At 36.0% G+C, this 21,738-nt stretch overlaps 1 protein-coding gene and 1 non-coding gene across 2 annotated transcripts; both read right to left on the bottom strand.

The window, feature by feature from the left end:
- Window positions 1–2,126: 2,126 nt before the first annotated feature.
- On the bottom strand, window positions 2,127–3,013 carry LOC103945343 (protein LIGHT-DEPENDENT SHORT HYPOCOTYLS 6). Its single transcript, XM_009355905.3, has one exon. It carries the CDS (start codon window positions 3,011–3,013, stop codon window positions 2,324–2,326), a length of 690 nt encoding a protein of 229 aa, XP_009354180.2. The 3' UTR covers window positions 2,127–2,323.
- A 17,070-nt stretch (window positions 3,014–20,083) lies between these two features.
- On the bottom strand, window positions 20,084–20,155 carry TRNAP-AGG. The gene has a single exon. It is a non-coding gene; the product is annotated as a tRNA-Pro (tRNA).
- Between the last annotated feature and the right edge of the window lie 1,583 nt (window positions 20,156–21,738).

Here is a 21,738-nt window from a genome sequence, read left to right as displayed (position 1 = left end):
CCAATCTTTTATTATTATCCAAAAATAAAAATAAAATTATTTTTATTATTATATTAAAAAATATTTTAATTACGAATTACCTGAGTTATTCAATTTAGGGGTAGAGATGAGTTTGGACATTTACTATTTATTAAAGGCAATTAATATTAACTTGGTGGGATTGAATTGCCTATTGCCAATGAGGCTTTTTAGGGGTGGAAGTGCTCCAATATGAAATAGTCCAATTAGTAAAAAAATGTTGCTGCAAGGGAAAAACAGTACAATCTAAACTTGAAAAAATAATATCCTGATCATTTTAGTCCATCATATCAAGTAATTGTTTACGTGTACTCGTTATATTTACCGTATGATTAGTTACTAAGCAAATTTTAACTCCTTTAAAATTACTTGAAATACAATCTGTATCACTGTGAGGAGTGAATCTATATTTCTTTTCCCTTGCCAGAAATGGATCAAATTACTTCCATATATGAAGAGGAGAAGTAAAAGAGTGAGTAAAAGGGCAAACAGAGTGAAAAAGAAAGAAGAGGGACATTCGCAATTGCGATTCTTCAAAAAGCCAGAAAGTAAAAAGCACTTTGCTGAGTGCACAAGGTCAATTTTGTTTATAAATAAGAAAAAATAAAGCAGGGGAAAAGAGAACCAAACAAATTTTAAAAACGATAGAAAATAATTTTAGCACATCACAATAGGACAATCATGTAGCATCATGACATTGCCATTGGATATTGGGGTTCTAATTTTGAAAATCAGAAATGGGATTTGTTTTCAAGTGATTGGTGGTCTATTGCTATTAGAACAAAAAATAATCCAATATAAAAATATAGGTACATATAGAAAATTTGAAAGAGATATAATAAGATATATGTATATGTTTATACATAAAATAAAATTACAAGCAAAAGGGTTTGGCCAGTGGTCGTTTTCACACTGAGGTGGAGGTTACTCCAAATAAAATAAGAGCAGCAATCACAATGTATTGTTTATTTACCATTTTTTTTCTTCTCATTGATGCTTGTAAGTATGTACCCTGCATCATTTTGTTGTTTGCTTTTCATCACAGAAAGAAATGATGCTTTCATATTAGAGAGAGAGAGAGAGAGAGAGAGAGAGAGAGAGAGAGTTAAATCCCAATCTAAACACCTGAAACTGAAGGTGCAAAAACTGAGTGAATCAGAAGCGCACGTGGGCATGATGACACATAGAATCAGATATATACACAGACAGATACATAGAACGATAGATTGAGTTTGAAGCCCAGCAAATCAATGCAAAGAAGCCGGGACCAGATACGAAGAGTTGTGCCAAAGTTTCTGTTTTAAGTACGCTTTTGCCCTATTGCCAGTAACCTGGTTTCCCTATGACTTGTGCGAAAATTCGAGTGTACTCTGGTGTTATGGCAAGCACCGAAGCAATAGATAGCTGGATGTGTGGCCGGAAATTTAGTAAGGGAAGATCCAACCAAAACGATTCAAGACCTGAACTGAAAGAGACTCTACAAAAAAAGCTTTCTGACTCGGCAAGCTTGTATCCTTTGGATTATTGGGACCTAACGAGCCAGAACAGCCTATTCCGAAGGAGACTTATTTATACCCATTTCTAGGGCTTGCTTTGCTCGGATGTTATTGCCTTTGCCCCCACGCGCTCTCTCATCCCTCCTACCTTTGCCTATAAGATCACTGACATCTCACGAATTGGATTCGAACCAATCAAGCTACTTGCCTTTTAGTAGATCGTGAGTGGGTCTAGACACTAGTGTATAAAAAATTTCATGACTTGTGATCTTCATACTAGTAGTATTTGTTTCTAATCAAAGCAAACATAAATATCCACAAGATCAGATGAACCCAAATAAATAATATTGTTAAACATTGGACTAGCTAGTTAATTGTTTAAACTTTATCACTACGATTATTTGCAAAACAGAAATGATCATACAATCTAAGTCTTAATAATAGTTGAGATTTTTTTTGTTTGGAATAGTTTGCAAATTCTTTATAACTATATGTTTATGATTCAACAAAATAAATTAAAATGAGGACGACTATAAGTATGCGGACTTTTACTTTCTGATGTGGGATAACACTTTCTGCTGATGATGACGAAGATCAATAAATGCTTGGAAATTAACTAGCAAGGGATATAAATTCCTAAATTTTTTGTTCATGGGGTTGGTCGATTCAATTATAAGAGAATCGCCTGATATACATAGCTCATAATCACAATTAAAAAGGACAGAGATGATATAAATATATAGAAGGATTAAAAATTAAAAATTGAGAAGAAAAAAAAAAAAGAGATGGAAATTAGTGATGAGAGAAACCTATACTGCAGTACTAGTAGCAGCAGCAGCAACGGTTTTACTTGAACTGCCACCATCAACACCGCCACCGCCACCGCCATCACCATCAACACCGCCACCTTGAGTGGACGCTACCGACACATTCCCGACAACCGCAGTGGCAGTGACCGTCGGCCGTTTTCGTTTCCTTTTCTCGTAGGGAATTCCTCTTGCCTTAGCCTGTCCCTCCCTCACCTCCCTCAAATAAATCCTCACCGCTCGAGCGCCGAAGGGGTTTGACTCTGGCCGTCCCCCGTTCTCCTCGTACGCCGCCCTCAGCCGTCCGATGAGCGCGTCGAGGCTGCCCCACGCCTGCTTGAGCGGGCAGGCGCACGGGGCGGGAGGGTTCTGGTGTCCGAAGTAGGGGCAGCCGGCGGCGTGGACTTTAGTCTTCCCAAACTGGTCGAGGTACTTAAGGAACTCGATGACGTGGGCCCCACTGCAGCGGGCCAACGTGAGCGGAGGCTTGTGGTTCTTGAGGTACTGCAGGAAGGTGTTCCAGTCCCGCCGCTTCTGCGACTCGTAGCGGCTCGGCGGAGCCGGAGATGCTGACGAGGGCTCGGCAGCTACAGGAGTAGCCGCCGGGGCTGCGGACCTTGACGAAGACGACGGACCCTCGCCGCTGCTGGCGTTCGGGTCGGGCGGTCCGCCTCCACCTGATGCAGAATCCATGGGTAATAAAAGTACTCTCTCTTTGTCTAATTGTTTTGGCTCTTCTGCTAAGTATTTTATAACTGGGTATTTTATGTATAGACAGGTTTTTTTGGTTTTTACTTCTTCCTCTCTCTCTCACTAGTTTCTAAGCTGAGGCTTTGAATTTTGGGTTGTTTCTGTCCTTGTCTCTCTACCTTCCTCCATGTGAGGGTTGAATATTTGGGGTGATCAGGTTCAGAGAGTGGAGGTGTTAGTATACTGTGAATCTCTTTTCACGGGAATTTGTTGGTTTTTTTTTTTCGTTTTTGTTTGGACGAGTGAGAAAGGGAAGAGGGTTTTAGGAGAGAGAGAGTGAGAGGAGCGTTTGATGATGGGACGTAAAATAAGTGGATGAATGAATATATGAATTTAGACTCTCTCACTCTCTCACCTAAGAAAATAAGAGAGAGAGAGAGAGAGAGAGAGAGAGAGAGAGAGAGGGGGATGGATGAGTAGGAAATAGAGAGAAGAGAGGAAGGGGAGAAATGGGGTGTGTGTGTGTGTATGGTGGTAGTAATGTGTGCGTGTATATGTATGGTTGTAGTAATCAAAAAGAAGAAATGACAATATTTTCACATGGGGTGGCCCCTTTGGAAGGACATGTTTACTATTCCTTCCTCCTGCCTTCTGCTGGCCTCTCCATTCTTAATTCACCTCTCTCTATCTTGACCAATCCAATACAATTTACCATTTATACAGGGCGATTGTAAACCCAAGCACTACTCCTACCACATTTTTTTCTATTATATTTATATCATCCTTCTAATAGATATAGAATCCACATGTGTTAGGGGCTCTACCTCTATTAGAGAAAGGATAATGTCAGAGAGACTAAATTTGCAAACTAAATGATGTGTTGCCAATAAAAGATAATGCTACATTTACCATATTATTCATACCATGCATATTCGATTTTAATCTCACTTTCTTTTTTTTTTCTAGAAAGCAAGAGTTCTCACGTTACTCTCTAAAACTCAGGATTTGCTCTACTTTGCCTTGATTCTGTCTATTTTGTCCAAAAAGCTATCAAATATGCCGACATGTATTTAAAAGTGCATATATGGCGTCCATATATATTACACACCTTAGATTCTCCAAAAAAAAACCACCAATAGAATCTCCACTCTCGAAACCTCTCCACTATTCCACCAAATCTCGATTCGTGAAACCAATCTCTACCACTGTTTCACTTATCTATGCCCTTGAGTCCTACTCCTCCTACTCCAACAATTGGAGTAAAATTCAAATTTTAGCTTCTAAACCCATCAAACTTTCAACTCTTGGGCCAAAACTGAGTTTTGGGTCAAATTTTTATTAAGATTTAACATTAGATTAGTGGGCTGGCCCGCTACTGCTTGTGGACGCTCCCGGGAAGGATACACATGCATAGTGCAAACGCGCCCAACACCCTCAACGCACAAGGCGCTGACATCGTGGGGGTCCTACGCACGTGGGTGTGTCGGCCAACATTATGAGCCCAATGGCTCTTTCTTTCATCGAATGGTGGGGAGCAATAGACCATTTGTTCCATCCTACAGTCCATATTCAAATTTTGTTAATTTTTAATTTTATATTTATAAATTCATTGAATTCAACAACTGAGATTTGATATGATCAAATCTAATAGTAAAAAAAAGATCTAGCAGCCCAAATTTAAATCCAACTGCTAAAATAATTTAAAAAAAACTATTTCAATCAAAATTGTCACATCCCCGCCCGGGGGGACCACTTCCCGGGCCCGCTCCACCACCGTAGCACGATATTGTCTGCTTTGGGCCCCGACCACGCCCTCATGGCTTTGTTTATGGGAACTTACACGAGAACTTCCCAATGGGTCACCCATCATGGGATTGCTCTAGCCCTCTTCTCGCTTACCTTTGGAGTTCCTATGGAACCCGAAGCCAGTGAGCTCCCAAAAGGCCTCGTGCTAGGTAGGGATAGGAGTAAACATATAAGGATCACTTCCCTGGGCGATGTGGGATGTTACAATCCACCCCCCTTAGGGGCCTGACGTCCTCGTCGGCACACCACGACCAAGGTTAGGCTCTGATACCAAATTGTCACATCCTGGCCCGAGGGGGACCACTTTCCAGGCCGGCTCCACCACCGTAGCACGATATTGTCCGCTTTGGGCCCCGACCACACCCTCACAGTTTTGTTTCTGGGAACTCACACGAGAACTTCCCAATGGGTCACCCATCATGGGATTGCTCTAGCCCCCTTCTCACTTAACTTCGGAGTTCCTATGGAACCCGAAGCCAGTGAGCTCACAAAAGGCCTTGTGCTAGGTAGGGATGAAAATATACATATAAGGATCACTTCCCTAGGTGATATGGGATGTTACAAAATTCACCTAAAAACTCTATAAATAATCTCGGGCTAAAAATTTGTTGGAATCTAAATTTTTTTAGGTAAAAATGTTCATAAAATTAAATTAAGATAGCCTACTTAATTTTTATTTAAAAGTTACTTAAAAAAATTAGCCAAATTCATTATTTAATAATCTCCGGATAAAAAATTAGCCCAGAAGGGTTTAAGCAGAAAAACTGTTTCTGGAATAAAACCTAAATTTTTTGTGTTTAAAATTTTATATTTTAACACAAGGGTTGGAGATGGCCTAAGCATAAATCCTAAAAGCTAAACCATCAATCGAATTGCAAGATAAGTTATCATGGATATGCGGCTGAAACTCATATTATTATTGTATTTCATTATTTTTTATTTGAGAATTTTTTTTTTTAAGTAGATTGATAGCGTTAGTGAGTTATTCGAGAGAGGAGAATCAAGAACTAGACCCACACCAGGATGCATTCACATAATTAATTTTCACCACTACAAACTTCTGGTTTTCCATTATTATGCTTAGGGGAAAAGGCCAATGAAATATAATAAAGCACATAAAATACTAATCCTATAGTATAAAAACAAAAACAAACTAAAATTTCCATGAATATATATGATTACGTGTCTGCAACATCAAATGTTGGCGCGTAGGGTAAGCATTGGCTTGAAGTGGATGGCAAAGAATTGGGTCTCAGTACGGCCATATAAGGACAGGAAGGTTAAAAAAATAAAAACCCACTTAAGGAGCTTATATGGTTGCCCATGAAAGTGCTTAATCTTTGCTTCACTCAAGAGTGAAAGTATAACCATGCAGCTGCTTTCAAACATTAATACATACCTTGAATTATTATGTTCAATCTCAACAGAAAGTGAGTACTCAAAATGAATAAGAGCATGTTTGAGATTGTTTTAAAAGGCTAAAATTGTGTTTTTACAATTAATGATATCTTTTACTCCATATATTTGAGTGCGGAAGAAAATTTCAAAAGTGTTTTCTAATAAGAACTTAAGAGTGCTGCTTATTTTAACGTGTTTCTAATAAAACAATTTTGTGCAAGCGCTTCAGAGGATAAATATTCTTTAGAGTCACAACTTTGCCTAGCTTGTTACAATGGTCCATTAGAATTGTAGGCTACCAATTCTCACACAACCTAACAATTTTTTTTATTAATAATGGGTTTGGAGAGTTAATTGTTGAATCGTGATTGATAGGATGGAGAAATGATAAATACTAGGTTGAATGTAAAAAGGAAATAACTACCACTACCATAAAATTATTTAGTAGCAGTTACCAACTTTTGTATTCTTTGTGATCTTCTCTTTCCATTCAACATACTTATTGTTTCATGATATTCAAATTACACACTCACATATATGTATATTAGAAATGTTTAGTCTACCCCACCCTTCTAAAATAAGAGAGTATAAATATCCTTTAATCGAACTATATTTTTGTAATGCAATCACATCCACACATTACATCTTACCTTAACAATGTATGACTTCAATGTAAAAATCAATTGTTAAAGTAATAAAATGTCATTTTGTCTTGTTAACAATACTCTTACAATTATAGTGTAACATTGATACTCTTGTAATTTAGATGTCGAATGTTGACGTCATGTTGTAACACTATTACTAGGAAGGGAGCCCATGTGAGTGAATAACGATACTAATAATGACTTACATTTATATCGTAATAAGACATTCATGGTTTAATAATCAACGTTGATAGTGTAATAAACAATATACGTCAGTAAAATCTATAATTATGTAACTTTCGACAATAAATTTTGAAGATTATAATGTAATTTTTTATAATCAAAGGACAACGGTAATCCTCATTAAAGGGGACCATAGAATTTATCTTTAGAAACCAATAGTAAATTTATTCATTTATTAATTAATTAAGGTTCAATGTCAACCAAGGCCATCTGATCCACATAAATCATGTTTCCAACAGCTTCCTTTATGGAAATATTGTATTGCAGTGGTCCTGAATTTTGTCACAACGTATCAAGGAGTGCAAATGTGCATACTAAATTAGGGAAGTCTTGCTTGAGTTTTAATGCGCCTACCATATACATAAACCCTCTGGTAAATTAACAGATATGACCTCCCGAAATGAAATGACTGGATTGATAAGATTTTACCTTATTTTGTTCAGGGGGAAGTGTATTCGTGGGTTGTGGGAATCGTGTCAATCACTCTCTCGTACAATGAGCATGATTGACTTGTCACTTGGATTAAGATTCCGATCAGCTGCATTTCTTGTCATGAAAAAATGTCCATTACCGTGATCAAAAAAGAAAAACTGTCCATTACATATTTTTATATTTTTGTTTTATAAAGAAGAGAAATGCTTTGAGGTTTTTTTTTTTAAATGGTAGTGGTGGGCTACCACTTTGAGCCGTTATATTCACTGTAACGGTAGGTTCTCCTTAAAGAATTTGTTTACATGCTGGGATTCGAACCCCTGACCTCCTGAAGGTAGGCACTCAGAGGTCGCCCAACATGTGGTCTAGCCAGCTTTCTCCACTATAGCAAAGACCATTAGGTAAATGCTTTGAGGTTTTTAAAAGTGTGACTCTGCTACTTCATTTTTTTTTTTTGTATAATATTTCATAATGTTCGCACAGAAATTTACGTAAAATTGTGAGGTGGCAGAGAGTGGGAGAGTCTCACTTTGAAGGAGTCTCACTTTGAGAGAGTCTCATTAGCATTTCTCTATAAAGAAATGGTTGCACTATCTCCACACATCTTTTTACTTTAGACACACTCCTCTCCATTTTAGCCGTTGGATTGAATGAATTGAAGAAAATCAAAGAACATAAATTAACAGGGATATGAGAGGTAAAAAAGGGTGCGTAGTGGCACCACTCTAAAAGCAAGTCCACCCCAACAAATTCTCCTTGCAATTGGGTGACCCAATCCCTCTACCCAAACAAAAGTTGATCCAGCCCACTAAATCCTCCTTGTTATTCGATGGGCCCAACTCCCCCAAACTCACCAATTGGGCCATTCTTCCCGCCTCTACGTGTAACATCTCACATCGACCAATGGAGAGGGGGTGATGTGCCTTATATGTACATGCCCACCTCTATATAGCACGAGGCCTTTTGGGAGCTCACTGGCTTCGAGTTCTATCGGAACTCCAAAGTTAAGCGAGTTTGGGCTGGAGCAATCCCAAGATGGGTGACCCACTGGGAAGTTACTCGTGAGTTCCTAGAAATAAAACTGTGAGGGCGTGGTCGGGGCTCAAATCAGACAATATCGTGCTAGGGCGGAGCCCAAACTGGGTGACAGAATGGTATCAAAGCCACTCTGCCGTGTGATGCGAATGTGCCGACAAGGACGTCGGGCCCCTAAGGGGGGTGGATTGTAATATCCCACATCGACCAACAGAGAGGGGGTGATGTGCCTTATATGTACATGCCCACCTCTATATAGCACGAGGCATTTTGGGAGTTCACTGGCTTTGGGTTCCGTCAGAACTCCAAAGTTAAGAGAGTTTGGGCTAGAGCAATCCCAGGATAGGTAACCCATTGGGAAGTTGCTCGTGACTTCCCAGAAACAAAACTGTGAGGGCATGGTCGGGACTCAAAACAGACAATATCGTGCTAGGGCGGAGCCAAGACTGGGATGTGACATTGTGCCTAAGGTGATATGCAGTCATGATGTCATCACATGACAAAAAAAAATTTACAAGAAAGGGAGATGGAATTAGAAAGCCAGAGCTGCAGAGAGAGATGAATGATAGACAGAGTGAGGGACAGATAGACAAAGAGAAAGTAAGAAAATGAGATAGAGGGGGCACGGACGGAGCGAGCTCCAGAATCCGTTACTAGGAGAGTTTTGTTTATCAAACCGCGACCTCGTCTAGCAAAACTCATGGCCGGCTAGCACAAAGTCAAGGGAGGAAGAGGAAGAGAGAATTCTTCGATGGGATATATAAGAGGAGAGAATTCGCTCGCGGTTGATGACACGACTCTACCTATGTTGAAGGCAACGAACTCGGACAATGCGTTGTGGTGGAAGTGCAGGTGGCACTCTGTTTGCAGTCTTTGTGTCATGATGGAGAAAATGAAGACAGAGGAATTAGGGGGAAAATGAGGGAGAGAAGGAACTAAAGTTTTATTTTATTTATTTATTATATTTTAAAAAATAATTTTTTTAATGTGAATTGTCTGGGCAATTTATTTAAAGGGTGGAGATGCCCTCAAGCGACTAGTTCACTAAGGGAATAATTGTCAATTGCTCAATAGTCTGTCAATTATTACCCTAAGGGGTGGGGTTGCTCTATAGAAATTATATTGGAATTAACTTGACTCCTCAATCAATAGGGATAAGTTCCTCATCAAGATGCTTTGTTACTGATTCACAAAACTTTGTACTTATGATCAGAATTGTGCATATTATAAATTACTATGTAAAGATCATCACTGCAAAAATTTAAAAAATAAAAGAAAAAAAGAGATCATTTAGTCATCGAACTGTATAAAACAAATGGTCGGAATATGGTAAAAACATTATAAACCATCTATTTATTTACTACAGCTGATTAACTAAATGACTTTATTTTTAAATTGATTTTTTGCAAAGATGATCTTTACAGAGAAATTTATAATATAAATAGTTCTAATCATGAGCATGAAGTTTCGTGAATTGATCATAATGCATCTTGTGGAAGAATTCCTTCTCAATCTTAAGGAGTCAAGCTTTCCTCAATTATATTTGTTTTGTTTGTATTTCAATCTTACTTATTTGGTTTTCAAATTTATTAGAGTAAAGTAATATTTAAGAAATAATTCATTGCAGCTGACCATTTAGCTAATTGAGAAATGTTAGCAACCTTTGCACTAACCTTTGCATTTGATCTTTTCACTTTATCAAACAGCATGTGTCATTTTTAAACAAAAATCAACACATTTAATGTCTTTGAAACTATATTTTATGCTTTTCATCTTTAGTCCCTAGCTAAAATCATTAAGGGAGCATTTGTTTGCCCTCATTAACTGTCACTGGACTAGATTGGACTAACTATTAGTCCAGTCCGTTGTTTATTATCATACATGACTAGTCTTAATGAGACTACTCCGGACTTGTCTACACTAAGGGCTTCACTAAGAGATCTTAGTGAAGCCCCCCAAAAACTACGGGATTGCTAGTCTCGTCTCCCTCTTCTGCAAGTAGCATCGCATGAACTTGCATAAGTAGCATCAGCCCTCTCTTCTCCAATGACCAAACCAAAAACGGTTGTCATCGATCTCCATCGTCCCATAAACCCAGTGCCCTTTTGGCATTTGGGTCAGTGATTTGGGGTCTTCTGCCATCTGGGTCGACCTGAACGACGGCAAAAACGGGTCTCATAGTGACCCGTTCTTTTGTTGACAGCAAGATTGAAAGCTTTAGCATAGGTGCAGTGACTCTGAGTGATTTTTCTTGACCAACTGTGATTTTCCTAGAAAATATAGGTACCAAATTTGAAGAAAAAAAAAAATACAAAGAGAGCAATGGGAGAGGGGACAATATACTTAGGTGAAACGAGAGAAAAAAGGGAAGGGAGGGAGACACTGGTACAAAAAAAAGGTGGGGCAAAAATGGAGAGAAAAGGGAAACATGAGGGGACAGGCAGAGGGACAAAAATGAGGAAAAAGGGAGAGGGGATGGAGAGGCGGAGTAAAAAATGAAGGTAATAGAGATTGGAGAAGTCAGAAGAGGATGATTCTAGAAAGAAAAAAAAAAGGGAAATTTGATATATATTAAATTAATATAAAATAATATAATATTGCAGTCCTGCTTCTTAGTCTGACATTGCACCAAACACTTCACTAAAGCAATCAAGCTTAGTCTATTCTAAGTCAATCCAGCTTAATCCATGAAGTTAGTCCAGTTTGAGATAGTCTGGTGCAACAAACACACCCTAAAAGTCTTGTTTTTGGTGTACAAAATGACACATAACGTATGATAAAACGAAAAAGTCCAAAATGTAAAGATAAATACAAAGATTGCTAGCACTCCTCTTGCTAATTATATATGTGTCTCAAAATATCTCAAACGTTCATCAAAATAATTATTTTATGATGATAATTATGTTTCTTTAATTTGGTCACTTGCAAAATAAGAAAGACACTTGCAATTGATTCAAAACTTATTTGGAAGTAATTTTAAAATGACTAAAAGCGTTTTTGTTAAAATTAATTTTGGGTTCCAAAAGCACTAGATGTGTGTTTTCTGCAGGAAGCACTTAAAATGCTTTTTCAGAATCCATTTGGATTTTTACTAAAGATTGGTTTTAAAAACATTTTCATCAAAAGAGCTTTTAATCATTTTAAAAATACTTCCAAACGAGCTCATCAAGTGAATTACATTAAGCTTATTTTTTTTTTTGTTGCATTAAGCTTCTTTTGGAACTCAAGTTGTTATCTCATTCAGTGGAGAATGAGTGCCAATAAATAAACTATCATCGTTAATGTCACATCCCGGCCCAGGGCGGATCATTTCCCTGGCTCGCTCCACCAACGTAGCACGATATTGTCCGCTTTGGGCTTACCATTCCTTCACGGTTTTGTTTTTGGGAACTCACGAGCAACTTCCCAATGGGTCACCCATCATGGGATTGCTCTCGCGCGCTACTCGCTTAACTTCGGAGTTCCCATGGAACCCGAAGCCAGTGAGCTCTCAAAAAGCCTCGTGCTACGTAGGGATGGGAATATACATTTAAGGATCACTCTCCTGAGCGATGTGGGATGTCACAATCCACCCACCCTTAGGGGCCCAACATCCTCGTCGGCACACACGCGGCCAGGGTTAAGCTCTGATACCAATTGTCACATCCCGGCCCGGGGCGGATCACTTCCCCAGCCCGCTCTACCATCATAGCACGATATTGTCCGCTTTGGGCTTACCATTCCCTCACGGTTTTGTTTTTGGGAACTCACGAGCAACTTCCCAGTGAGTCACTCATCATGGGATTACTCTCGCGCACTACTCGCTTAACTTCGAAGTTCCCATGGAACTCAAAGCCAGTGAGCTCCTAAAAAGCCTCGTGCTAGGTAGGGATGAGAATATACTTTAAGGATCACTCCCCTAGGCAATGTGAGATGTCACAGTTAACATATTGATTAACCAAAATTAATGCATGTAATTGTAATATTAAAAGGTGAACCATGATTAAAATATGTTTAAAAACCATAAATAAAGGATAATGCTAGAGAGACTAAATTTGTATACAAAATTTACAAACTAAATACTGTGTCACTAATATAAATGAGTGTGTTTATCAATGCTTAAGTAATAATCCAATCGTTAGCTTTCATATTATTTAGTTTACATAATTTGTCTGCAAATTTAGTCTCCCTAGCATTACCCATACAAAATGTGCTTTTGTTTCTGAGTAATGCTATGGAAACTAAATTTGTAGACTAAATTACAAACTAAATGATGTGTCACCAATAAGAAATAAGCATGTTAATCAACACTTAAGTAAAATACAATCATTAAGTTCCATATCATTTAGTTATAAATTTTAGTCTACACATTCAGTCTCTCTGACATTACCTTTGTCAAATATGACTCTTAGTCGCTATTTGCACTCTTATCCATTTTTATTTGTAGTTTGATGATTGGAGACTAAATATTTCCCAGATTCACCCATTCTTCAACTAGTAAGTATATCTTAGTTATATGCCTTTTTTCTACGTCGACACGACTTCTCGTAGTTATATTCATGATTTAGGCTTATGATTTAGTTTAGGATTTCGATTATCTTGGTTGTGAGGGCTTATAATAGAGATCATGGTAGATTTTAATTATTGATCTAAAAATTTTCTGTCTTTGTTGTTTTTACAGTTTTATTGAGATTCATACACTTTTTTTTATGTGTTGTTAAATTTTTTATTTATTTGATTTGATAAACAAAAAGTATTTATATGCTAATGAAATATTTAGTTCTACGAACAACCGTTGCATGCCTTAAGGCCTTCTTGGGGCATCAAGGTTGGATCTGAATTGTGTTCAGGTGAAAGGGCCGGGGATACACATACACTCATCATCAACATCATTATTCATTAATGGCAAATCACAACTTCCTTGGAGAATTACGTCCAACATTCAAGATCTCATCTACCCTAAGAGCAAGTTCTCACAAATATTGCTTACACATATATTCCGAAAAGACAACATAATGACTAATGCACTAAACTTAAGTACCATAATTATATTTGGTTTTTACAGTTTCGTAGTCTCAATACGCTTTACAAAATACTCGTACTATGATTATAAAATCTCTAAACAGTTCTAGAGGAGCCTCTAGTAGAAAAATGTGAAACAATCATATGTTGCCTCACCAAAAACTCTAGAATATAAATATGTATCGATTCTAGGTGAATGATAAACCCATTTCAAATGCTAGATTCGCCGATCAAAGAATCTAAATATCAAAATAAGGCACAAAACAGAAACGGAAAAGTTCGGTAGAGTAATATCTGCAAAAAATCTTATCCTAATATGATACTTGTGCAATTTTGGGTTTAATCCGTGAATTTGGATTACAGATGAATAAAAGGGTTCAAAGGATCATATGCAGAGCATCAATTATCTATTTACGAGACCAAATTTGACTTAAGATTCTTAAATGTGATTACAAGTTGAGATAATTGTGATTATATATCATAATCTGTTGATGGTGGGGCATCATGTGTATGGATGACACCCCCGTGATTCATTGTCCAGAATCATATATGAATTTTCAGACGCAATTTGATCACTTTAATTTATTTTTCACAAGTGCTTTTGAGTATCTTTCAATTTTCAAAAGAAAACAGATGGGACTTAAAATAAATAAAAATTCAAAAGACGATTCTGCAGTGGAATATATATGTAATTGTATAATATATGGCCGTACAGACCTCGTGTCTACAAAACTCATTAATTTTTATGAAACAAAATTCTGACCAGTTGGTAGGAGTAGTAATTTATCAGCACCATGATGCATGTTATCCATGTCATATTTGCAGTATATGTATCCCTTTCAATTTGGAAAAAATGTGGATGTTCTCATCGATTCTCTTTGTAAAATGCCTTTAATATAGTGAATAGTCTTATTCAAGTTAAGTTTTCTTTTTTTAAATGAGGCCTATGTAGGTTGTGTTTGATGGTTAAAATTAAAATAAAATGAATACGTCATCATACAAGGCATAGATATGAAAGAAACTTATAACTTCGAATCCCTAAGTTTTTTTTAACTTTCAAGTTGGACATAACCTTTTCATTTCTTTTTACGACGTAATAGTGAGTTCATTCAAGGTCTGTTCTTAAAGTCGACCAAACGAAGCCTAAGGGTTTCATTCTTATCCCCTTTCTGTTCAATAAAAAAAGCTTATAAATGATCTAGCGTTAAACCCAGAACATATTTTACAACATATTCAAAACAATATTAGTTTAGCAATTTATTTATGTAAAGATGCTATTTCAGTATCTTTTTTCCTAAAAATTTACATGCAGTAATAGCCCGGTTCTTCTCTTATGAAGCAACATATACTTACGTCTTTGTTGAAACCCTAACATGACGAAGGGCCTGGCGAGAATAACACATCTGGGTTGCCTGCCTGATTGGCCAGTGATTTCAAAATGGGGGGACCAGTCGTATCATTTGGCTTTCAGCAGTGGGATTTCATATGTCAGAAGATATCTAGCAAAAGCAAGAGCAATAATAGCAAATATGTACTAGGAAAAAATTATAAAAACAAAAGAAAGATGACATTTTTGTGAAGGTGGGAATTTGGGAAATGAACATGAAAGGAATTTTTTGTGAAACATGATTAATTGGTAATTTTTGTGTTGTATTAAAATCGAAGTTTGGACTCAGTAAGATTAGGGTTTCCACCTCAAAGATTTAGGCTCTCAACGGTACTGAAAAAATTATCCAAAATGGAACCTGAAAAGGTACTTTTTGTAAAAAAAATGTTGTTGAAACCAATCATTAGTAAAAATTCAAATAGATATTGGAATATCACTTGAAGTGCTCATGCAAAAGCACCATGTTTCTTAAAAAAAAAAAAGTTTTAACAAAATACTCCTAGTACTGTTAAAAAATGATAATTTTACTCTAAAAAGTCACTCATGGTATTATTTACTTACTACACATTTTTGTCATTTTGATTAAAACTTAAAGTTTTCAAACTCTTTTTATTAGATTTCCTTAAAAAAAAACATTTAAAGTGCTTTGGAACTCAAAATCAATTTTACCAAAAATGAGCTTTCAATAATTTTGAAAGGACTTTCAAACGAGCCTTGACTCAATATGAATACTCTTTTTTCCCTTTCTTTTTAGGGTGGGCTCCAAAAATTAATTAAAGATGGCTTGGAAAATCAAAAGGAACAAATAGATTTTTTGAATGTACTCAAGCTCAACTTCACTTCTTCTAAGTTGATTCTCATTTGACATCAAAAGTAAAGGTATTTGTTGATTTCCCTCTGAACTTGTAAGGAAATGCTAATTTCTCCCCTGAAATTTAATTTTAGCCGATTACCCAATTAACTTTTATCCAATTTCATGTTAGATTTTGGAAAATTTTCATCCAATTTTCTATCCATTTGGATCACATGGTAATGTTTAAGGGCAATAAAGTAGTTTTATCCCTAATGGTGGACATCATATTGCTTTTGTTTTTTTCTTCTTCTTCTTCTTCTTCTTTTTCGTTGTTGACTCCGTACACTTTCTATTTGAATTAGCCATGAGAGTGCAATTAGCAGATGCAAAGTATTGGCTTTGCGCCCAATTTACTAAAACAACATTACCTTTTTGCTCTCATACAGTTGCTGTGTGTTGTATGCGTAACCAAGATGGATGGAAATTTGGAAGCTAGGGGGAAATGGCTATCTATAAAAATTCATATGAAATAATCAGTTAAAATTAAAATTCAAAAGAAAAATTGGCAACTCAATACAAGTTCATGTACAAATCGACAAATAGGTCATAAAAGTATATTGATTTTTCTCTAACAACCGAATACTGAAATTTCAAATTTTCATGTCTTCACCTTTTCTACGTAATGGTATAATATGCAAGTCTCTTTTTTCATAAACAATTATAACGTCAAATAGTGAGAGAGCGACAATGGAAGTCTTGAACATGGGATTAATGTTCTTCCACTCAACATATATATCCTTGTTTTCATGATCAAGTTTTTGCACTTGAGATTTATTTAATGACAAGTTTGAGAGTGGCCAATTATTAGTCATACACTAGTACACATATCATTGGGGGTTTTAGGAAATGCATTTCTTTTACCAAAAGGCATTTCCAGTACAATTGACTAATGTTTATCAATTCAAGCAACATAGATGCATGCCACCTCCTAGTGAAAGGTACTTATCTTAAGGTGACTTGCAACCGGCCGAGGAACAAATATAGGCATTACATAATGGAGCAATAATAAATCTATAAACTAAATAAATCACGAGATTAAGAAGTAATTAACAAAGAGTGGCGTAGGAGAAGAAGATGGGGGATAACTTAAATCGTGCGGTCTATGCAATCCCTTTGCTGCAAGTTTTTTATTGGTTATTCTGTGCAAAGAAAAACGCATCCAATGCCTTGCGCCTCATTTTCTTCCTAGACCCTAAACATAAGACAAAGACACGTTAATTTCAAAAACCCAACAAATTATTTTTTCACAGTATTTAAAGAATATGGATGCTCTCCTCTCCATCCTCTCCTATTTGAATGTTCAAGATTGAGCCACATTGTCATCTTATTTTACCTCTCTGTAAAGAGAGAAAAAAGATGAGGAAATTGAGAGAGGAGGGGTGGGAGGGGAGGAGAAAGGAAGGGAAGAGAATCCAACTCGGTATTTAAATACAAGATTTATGTATTCCAACAACAAAAATACAAGATTTATATGTTTTCAAAGATAGAATAACTTGCCCACTAAGGATTCCTCCCAATCATTCATCACCTCAAGCAATCAAAGATGGCTAAAAAAATGATGCCCCATGTACATATAAAGCAGGATGTCCTATGCTTCACCCATAATTATACATTATCATTGTGCTTTATCTTATTGCTAATTAACTCAATGCAAATTTCTTCGAGATTTCGTGGTTAAAACTCAAAAACACAAATTCATAAGCACTTATGGAGAATATTAATGGTTAATATAAAGGTGATTGCCCGTCATTGATATATATATATATATATATATATATGTACACACACACTTCAAATACATTCCACATGAAATACGTTTTCATATTCTATTGTATATGAAATACGTTTCTCAAATCTAAACTTGTTGTTCTCTTAAGTTTTGATCAACTATAATTTTACTTTCGAACATGTAAGGAGTCAAAAAGTTAGTATGTAAATTTTCTTCCATTGGATCCAACTTATAGCTATGAAGCTATCCATCCCATGAAGTCAAGATTGAGACTTGTTTATCAGGAAATCAATAATAGAACAGGGAACAGGATAAAATCCACGGATTGAAGGGTCAGAATAATCCAAAGATTTAATTACATGCAAGTTTTATTTTTTTTTATTTTTTTTATTTTTAGCAAGATAATTACATATGTTGGAATAGATTTAGTTAATTTGGAATCTTCTAATTATAGGAATATAATTTTACATTTTAATATTTTATGATTCCTTTTACATATGGATCTTGTCAAACCGATTTATTGTAAACATGGTATCAAATTAATTTAAAAAGTCATATTTCTACGGCATACAAATTTAGTAGATGAAATATATGATATGCTGAATTGAATAAGAGATTTTAATTTTATATTAAGATTTATATATAAACTTTTCTAGAAACTACGACATTATCAAATTTCAATGCATTTGGGCTAGCGGATACCAACTGGTGACATGATATATTTACAATAACAAAGCTTAATTTTACTAAGTGATGTTGTCTAAAAAAAATTCTAGAACGCTACTGTATTTGATTTTGCACCAAGCTTTCTATTAGCTCTAAGTAATTTTTATTTTTTTTAATCTCTCTTTTCATGCCTTTCTAGCTCTAGTGCATGATCTAAATTGAAAGCATTGGTCGAAGTTCAAAAAGGGATCCTCTCCATATTCCTTCCTCTTAATCTATCAAATCAGTGAATTCGTGACATTGAAATTTGATTCAACGGCTGAAGTTATTATAACTTTTAAAGTGGATCCTTATTTGTAACCGTTGAATCAAATTTCAATAAAACGTAATACTTAATTTGATGGATTAGAAGGAAGGAATCGGGAGAAGATCCATTTCCTCGAAGTTCATATAGGCATCTTATTATATATGTATTGTAGTACTCATGTCGTTGTTTTATTTATTACCTGCCACCCACTATTCATGCCTTGTGTTCCCCTTCTTATGTAGGGTCTATTTTCCTGTGATGTTGACTTCACACCCATGATGGCTAATCTATGACTACTTGCATAAACCCGAAGGAAAACAAGAAAAAAGGGTGGAAAAAATTGGGACAGAAAATAGTAACTTAGAAAAACAATTTTAAGAGCTTAAATAGAAGGGAAAAAAATTATTTATCCACTTTTAATATTATAATTGATTCATTGTTGTAATTTTTTTTTACTCTTTTCTTACTACAAAGTTGTTTATTTATTTATTTTTTTCGATCTTTAACTTATTAGGTTTGAAGTGTTTTTATTTAGAGGATTATCACATTAACAATTAGCCAATGGTGGATTCAACAAAAATTTCATCCGGCATCTTAGTTGATGGTTGCACACCATTTTGTCGAGTTGGCCTTGGCTTCCTTTCATGTCTGGGTTTCTTTGAGACATTTTTATTAATCATCTTTGCCTCTAAGTAGGCATGCTAAAAAATAATATCAAAATAACAGGAGTGCACCGATAACTGTATGCCTATAATGATTCCCTTAGTAAATTACTTTCACCATCTCAACAATTGTTACCATATCCCCACAACTAGTTCCATAGATCAATAATTTGGCATTTTCAATGTGATAGGGTCCTCGGAATTCTTTAATCATGTTCGTTTATTGTACATCGTGTGATCAGTTTTTATCAGGTACTGTTTGTGTTCAATTTAAAAAAATATAATTTAAAATGATTTTTGATCGTACGATATACGATTAAAGAACATGATTAAATGATCCCCGACGAAGATCCTATCTCATTTTCAATGAAAGGCCTTTAATTAGTTTTAAATTACAAATTATGGGTTTCTTTCTCCTCTTATCCTCCTTTATGCAATTGTGTTTTCTTTATTTGTGTATTTGTAAGTTAGATAGACTTGTAGAATCAAAACTTATCCACGCCCTCACATTTTCATTTGTCCATTTCTTGACTCTAAAGCAGTCTAATCTTGATCGCGATGCTGACCCCACACATAATCTTTGATGGGTCTCTAGGAAATGTTACAAAAAACCCAACACTCATGATGTCTATTAAAATTAATGAAAAGAGTTTGAAAACTTTAAGTTTTAACAATAAGAATAAAATAAAGGGTAAAGTGAATAGTATCATGATTGACTTTTTAGTGTAAAAATGTGGTTTTTCATTAAAATGAACAGTACAAGAATTTTTTCGTTAAAATTCCCTTAAAAGTATCCGATGCTTCATGGAACTGGAAGCATGAGCAGTTGAGCATTGTGTTTCCCTAATATGCTCAGCAAATTCAGAGGAAATGGGAAAAAAAAAAAAAAAAAAAAAAAGTAAGCTAGAAGGGGGCATTCCGAGAATTGAACTCGGGACCTCTCGCACCCTAAGCGAGAATCATACCACTAGACCAAATGCCCTTTGTGGCTCTTTGCTTAACTTCAAACCAGTATTATATAGAAGTCACATCGGAGAATTAGTTAATGACTACAATTACCGGTTTGAAATTAGTTTGGCTAGTTTTTTTCTCTCTTTTTTTTAGCTTCTTGCAATGTATAAAAGTAATAAGGGCATAATAAATGTAAATATTCAATATGGAGTGAGTATGTCTAAAAGTAAAGCGTCAAAATTGCATAGCAGAATTAGTAATTTAATACAGTTATTGGTTTGAATATTTAGTTTGGCTATTGATTTTCACTCTCATTTTCTTAGCTTCTTGCATTTCCTACGAGTGAAGAAAAAGAAAATTGTAACGAGTCAGTTTGAAGTGCATAAAGCTAAAAAACTGAGTGTCAAAATTGCTCCCCATTAGGTTTTAGAAGTTTTAAGCCTGAAATAATTGAAATATTTTCGATATATCTGAAGAAATGACTGGAAAAGAAATTTCACAAAAAATGATTACTATTAATTTCCATACGGTATGCTGCAAATATTACTAGTCACAAGAAACAACAGAAAGAGCTACACGAAGATTGTTCGAGGTTCCACACGTATACGTTCTATATGTTTCTACTTTTTCTTGATAAATTTTGAAAGTGTGGGCAGCGTAGTGATTTCCACTCACAGTATCCCGCTTGGAAAATATTATCTCCCTCAAGATTGTTTCGTGGCCGTTGAGAAGATTACCCAAGCTTAAAACTTTTCTCCACGACTGATTAGCAGTTGGATTTGTAAACATATTTGACACGACCTGTCTTTTGTGCGTACTTACTTGTTGCTTCTTGTCAAACTCCTCCAAAGATAAGGGAGGTATAAGATATAACAAGTGTTGGGGTAAGGCTCAATGCAAATTAAAAACTCTGCCGAGGTGGTGCAACTGCCACACTAGCTGTGACAAAAGCTATCAAAACCTAAAAGAATGAAAAGCGAATGTTTTGATCCCTCGAGACAGGAGGGACGTTATCTATGGAACTAGCAGCAGTCAGAGAAAATGGCTTCAGAGAGGCGTGGGGCTTGCGAGAACTTGCGATATGAAGGGAAGCTGCAACGGTGAGTGGCTTCTCGACATGTTCAAAAACACTGCAGAGCCTTCTTATGTCTTCAATAGTCTCACTGCCAGCAGATAGACGATTTGCTGGAATAGAAGCCAAAAAACGTAAATGCTCACTGCCAAATTCAAGTTGTGTACATGCTATTCATTTTTTTCCTTTCCAAAAGAAACAGATTAGGGAACCTTGCTGAGACCTTAACGCAGACACCAAAGTAATGTAAAGTTGATCCATTTTGGTTGCCATCTGCTTCAAGCCTCCATAGCTAGTCTTGTTCAAGGTATCTGATGCTCTGAAGGCAGTACAAATCATTTGTTCGAGCAACTGATGCAGTCGTAATGTTTCCAAGTAATGAAGGATCTACAATGTTAGAAAAGCATTAAAGTAGATTCTGGATACACCACACAACACAACAATGGAGAAGGCACATGACTTGTAGGTTACTTAATATTATTTGGATTAGTCTACAAATTTAGTCTCCGTAGCATTACCCTAATATTAATGAGTTATTTGTC

The sequence above is a fragment of a genome, unplaced genomic scaffold (assembly GCF_019419815.1).
Source record: "Pyrus x bretschneideri cultivar Hongxiangsu unplaced genomic scaffold, Pyrus_bretschneideri_v1 Contig5, whole genome shotgun sequence".
NCBI classification, from domain to species: domain Eukaryota; kingdom Viridiplantae; phylum Streptophyta; class Magnoliopsida; order Rosales; family Rosaceae; genus Pyrus; species Pyrus x bretschneideri.
The sequence above is the reverse complement of the archived record's forward strand: the minus strand, read 5'-3'. Positions and strand labels throughout refer to the sequence as shown.